This window comes from Psammomys obesus, unplaced genomic scaffold (assembly GCF_907164565.1).
Source record: "Psammomys obesus unplaced genomic scaffold, mPsaObe1.curated_primary_1811, whole genome shotgun sequence".
Taxonomy (NCBI): domain Eukaryota; kingdom Metazoa; phylum Chordata; class Mammalia; order Rodentia; family Muridae; genus Psammomys; species Psammomys obesus.
Genome location: NW_026596046.1, coordinates 37,490,376 through 37,495,966, shown reverse-complemented (window position 1 = coordinate 37,495,966; position 5,591 = coordinate 37,490,376). Strand labels below are relative to the sequence as shown.

General features: G+C 38.2%; 1 protein-coding gene across 1 annotated transcript; it reads right to left on the bottom strand.

The window, feature by feature from the left end:
• Positions 1-1,177: 1,177 nt before the first annotated feature.
• On the bottom strand, positions 1,178-2,137 carry LOC129688290 (olfactory receptor 51G2-like). The gene has a single exon (XM_055623038.1). The coding sequence runs from the start codon at positions 2,135-2,137 to the stop codon at positions 1,178-1,180; it is 960 nt and encodes a 319-aa protein (XP_055479013.1).
• Between the last annotated feature and the right edge of the window lie 3,454 nt (positions 2,138-5,591).

Sequence of the window (5,591 nt, the reverse complement as noted above, 5' to 3'; positions counted from 1 at the left end):
TGAACTCAGTGGTTGGCTCTTTTATCACTTCAGGGGTGGGGGCAGCCTTACCGGGCCACAGAGGAAGACAATGAAGGCAGTCCTGATGAGACCTGATAGGCTAGGGTCAGGTGGAAGGGGAGGGGGACCTCCCTTATTAGTGGACTGGGGAAGGATTGTGGGAGGAGAAGAGGGAGCAGTTGACAGCTGGGATACAAAGTGAATAAATGGTAATAAATAAATAAAATTTTATAAAGAGAAAAGTTTTAAATAAAGAGTTAAAGCAACAATGAACAGACAAGATCTGGAATACCGTGCTTTCTTCTTCCAAAAATTCTAAATAATTAACCCTTATTCACTTGCATTTGAAGATATTAAAATGTGTTCCTCAGCCTGAATTCTTATTACAGCACATGCTAAACTAATGGATTACAGTTATTATTGGCTTAATGTGATAATCTGTAATAACATGACAAAATTACTCTCAGAACTCATTCAAGTTAACATCACTTCCAAAGAACAAGAAAATTGATACTGTTGCCTCCTTCTACAGAAACCATCCCTCCCAAGACAGAAATAACATGCAAACATTTCTTTTCTTTAAGACACCTAGGCAGCATGACACCTAGCAACTTCTTCTTTGACCTATAGTATAAATTTAATATCAAGTCGTTACCATCTACAAATATTATCAAGTAAACAGATTTGAAGCACAATAATAAAATGTAAAAGGTCATGTAAAGTTCTATGGAAACATTATCAAATGCCAACAAACAAAAAGAATCTGTGATTTTGCCAACTCAAGGAACGTTTTGTGGATAAATTCCTCATATGAAGCTTTAAGGTTAGTAACAGGCAAGAGCAGGAAAAGCAATGATTTGTATCATGTTCCTCTCCAATACATTAATAGCTGAAGGTGATTTAAAAGTATGTGTAAGATCATTCTGTCTATTTCTAGTGATCAACAGTGAGTGTTTCTAGAGTCTCTCTGTAATTGAATTGCTATAATTATGCTTTGCATATTTTTGTCAACTTTGAGCACAACATACTTAGAATAGAATAGAATAGAATAGAATAGAATAGAATAGAATAGAATAGAATAGAATAGAATAGAATAGAATAGAACAAAACAGAATAGAAAATTCACCATGACATCACATCATCAGCACCAACACCTTACCTTATCTGAACGACATGCTTACATTGCAGAAGAATTGATTTTGTGGGGACAGAACAAATGGAGGATTCCTTGCCGGATCTGTTTGGTCTTCACACTGTAGATGATTGGGTTGAGCACTGGTGGCACCATTAAGTAGATATGAGCCATGAAGATGTGAACAAAGGGAGAGGAATGTTTGGCAAAACGATGGACAATAGATAATCCTATCATGGGCACATAGAGAATGAGAACAGCACAGATGTGGGATGCACATGTGTTGAGTGCCTTCAGCCTGCCCCCACGGGATGCGATTCTTAACACTGAGTGAAGGATGAAAATGTAAGTTACCAAAATACCCAAAGAATCCATGCCCCACAGCATAGTAATCACAACCATTCCGTATACAACATTAAACCTGATGTCAGCGCAGGCAAGGCGGATTATGTCCTGGTGCAGACAGTAAGAGTGAGAAAGGACATGGGAGCGGCAGAAGGAGAAGAATGCTAGACGAACCAGGAGAGGAATGAGTGGAACAGCACTCCTGAGCAAGGCTGCAATTCCAATCTTGGCAATAAGTTTTGGAGTAAGAATGGTAGCATATCGCAGAGGATGGCAGATAGCCACATATCGATCAAGGGCCATGGCCAAGAGCACGGATGATTCAGTAAAGGAAAAGGTATGAATCAGAAACATCTGGACCACACAAACATTAAACTGGATTTCTCGGGAAATAGACCACAACACCCTGAAAAGTGATATCATGGCAGGCAGGGACATGGCCATGTCAGTAAGAGAAAGCATGGCTAGGAAGTAATACATGGGCTCATGGAGCCGGGGATCTGTACGCACAATGTGCAAGATGGAACAGTTTCCTGTCACTCCAACAATGTAGAGGAGGCAGAATGGGATGGAAATCCAGTGGTGAAATTCCTCATAGCCTGGGATGCCTGTGAGGTAGAACGTGGAGGACAGAATGCTGCTTGAATTTGAGGTTGCCATTGGGCTGACTGTTAGAGCACAATCCAGTTCCACGATTATTCTCTAATGGGAGAGGCATTGACAAGGCCAGGATCTGTATTTTTAAAATAACAGCCAAAAAAAAAAAAAAGTAAACAAAAGACTCTAGTACTTTCCTTTAATAACTTCTTAAGCCATTCCAATCCTGTAACCCTTTCCTCTGTCATTGATGACCATTGTCAGTTAAAATATCTACTCTCTACCCACCAAGTTCTTCATTTTTGCAAACTCATTCAACATCCCTTTAAACACAAATGAGTTTCCAAATACATCAGCTTGATAGAGCAAATACATACAAATTGGAGACCACAGTTTTGACTTACTGATTTCCAAAGATATGATATTGAGAAGTGCTGGTTTTACACCATCTCTTCTTTAGATAATCCCTGCAGAGATTTAAATTGATTTGTTAACCATTTAAATCTGATGTTTTCTTTTTTTTTTAAATAAGGAGTTTATTTTCAGATGTTTAAGACAAAAACACAAGCATTATATTTTATTGTCTTGTACATGGCTGATTTAATGTGTGCTTTCAAATTACACAGAAGTTTCTATAAAGATTGGTTCTGATAACAAACAATTAATAGCAATTCATTACTGTGTAGTATATATACTGATCTTTTTTCTTGAAGGACTTGCCTTAATCATTCCTGTGCTTATCTTGAGAGCCAATCACTTGTCCTTTCTGAAAAGAATGGTCTTTCTTCCCTGCTCCTTTCTGTTCATTTTTCAATTTTCAGCCAAAATAACTGCCTTACTTGATATGTTGAATAATCAGTTCTATTTACAGCATTTCTTTTTTTTTGTATTTTATTTTTTTCTTATCAGTTACATTTTATTAACTCTGTACCCCAGCCGTGTCCCGATCCCTCATTCCCTCCCAGTCCCTCCCTCCCTCCCTCCTCTCCACCGTGCCCCTTGCCAAGTCCACTGATAGGGGGGACCTCCTCCCCATTCATCTGATCCTGTTTTATCAGGTATCTTCAGCACTGGCTGCAAAGCTCTCCTCTGTGGCCTAACAGGACTGCTCCTCCCTTGGGGGGTGGGGAGGCCAAAGAGCCAGTTGGCTAAATCTGATGTTTTCATTCATGATGCTAGAGCACCATGCAAGGCATCTTTAGAGAAATCAATCAAGTCAAGGCCAGCACAGGTCTCATTCTTCCCCAAATATTCCATTGTATAATTGATGTCATAATCTTGGTTTCTACAGGCAATAAACCCCAAAGATGATTTGTGTTTGGATTATAACTCTTTTTCTTTTTACTTAAAAATTTCATACAGAGCACACTTTGCTTATTTTTTCCTCCCCCAACTCCTTCTAACCACGTCCCACCTTCCTTTCTCTTTATTTCCAAAAACAACAAAACAAATATAAAGCAATAAGACAAAAATAAAAAACCCAAAACAAAATGAGCACGCATACACACACCCACCTAAACACATAAACACACACTAAAATAAAACAAAACAGACATAGGATAAATTTTGCCAAATACACCTGGGCATGGGGTCTGCCAAGGAGTGTAGTTGGTGCTCCGGTGGCAGTGCCATGGAGAAAATGGGTTTTACAGCCAGCATCAATTGCAAATAGCTTTTGGTTAGCAGTGAGACTTTCTGTTCACTCTCCCTTCTTTAGGCTGCTGTTTGGTTTGATGTGAACCTGTGCAGGTCATGTGAGATTGGTCACAGTACCAGGAATTTAGATTATTACATTGAAAGCTAATTACATAATAAAAAATGCTTCATTGAAATACTGTGTAATTTCAAAGAAAACCTTACAACAAAGAGAAAAATACAAAACTTAAAGAAAAGAGAATTGACCTTCCTTCACTAAGGTGCCTCTTCTTGGTTAATATCATTTCTCTAGTTCTGTACAACATCAGCTTGATTTATTTTGTAGCTGAAATGTATATTCATATTTTAATTCTATATAATGATTCCTTTTCTATCTATACCAAAGTTGCATCCTTTATCAGCTGACACCTTGCAGCATTGTACTGGAAACCAAGGAAGTCAGTTAATATATCAGCTCGCACAATTACTGTTTCCCATTGAAGAAACATTTACAACTGGAACAAAAATAAGTACTATGGGGAAAAGTTGTAAGTTAAATATTTAAAACGATCACTATGGATAATGACCACAAATTGATGCTTCTGATGCTGTTGCTGAGGGTATCAGAGACAATGAGAAAAACAGCAGTCTTTCACTACTGTAGGAATAAAAAAAAGAAGATATAAAACATCGTAACATAGATAAAATCCTCGTGAGTGGGAATTTCTCAAAGCGAGGTGGGTAGCTGTGTTGTGAGAATTATTAATTTCACCTCAATGATATTCACTGACTACTGAACATGTATATGACTCACATATAAAATGTTTTTTCTATTGTCAGTTTCCACTCATTCCTAGGTAGGAATGATGTTCCTACCCAGTTGGATTTCATTCGATTTGGTGCAAACAGAAAATAGTGAGTACAGTGGAGTATAAAGCTTCACCCACAGAATGAAGAAAATCCCTGGGACTTACGAAGATGTTAATCTAGAAATCTGTTGGAGTCTGTGGTTACCTAAATATACACATATGCGACGCTACCTGTCTACTCACGAGCAGCTAGTCCCCCACGGAGCTGCAGCCAGGCTTGCTTTTGACTGTCCATGTTCCATTGCTCCTCACAGACTTACCATGTTACTAGGGTTAGTTTATAAACCGAAATCCCTCATTTGTGATGTCTGAAAGCATCTTTTGGCCTCCTGTAAGCAGAAAGTCCATTGACAAAGACCACCAGCCGTGCAGGCCTGGGCATCTTACATAAGCCTTCTCCCTTTGAAAAGCCTGAGTCGAACTGAAGGCTTTTTAGCCTAAACATGAATAAGTAAGATATTTTGATTTTTTAGTATGTCCTAAACTGGAAAAAAAAAAAACTTTTCCTAAAACACCATCTTAGTCCCTTTCCAGCTACTTTTGATAAATACTCACCTCTCTTTCGCTTCTCAAATTCTCAGCTATCTATTTCCATTTCCCACTCACATAAATATTTCCCTGGTCTCTAACACTGGGTAGGATAATTTCCCCTACTGTGAAAGGCCATTCAACTCCACAAACACATGGGGTTAATCTAAACCTTTTCTACAGTCCTAAGAGACATCAGGCCCCAAGACATTTGCGATGTAGTGGCTGTAACCACCTCAGTGCCCAGTGCCGACATTCCCTTCCACACCACTTCCCAAAGCCCTTGTCTGCTACTTCCAGACCGGAGCACTGTGCTGCTTCTTAGGAACATACTCTGGACTGTCTCAAGTACTTAGTGCCCCAATACCTGGGGCGAAATATATATATATATATATATATATATTATATTATATTATATTATATTATATTATATTATATTATATTATATTATATTATATTATATTATATTATATTATATTATATTA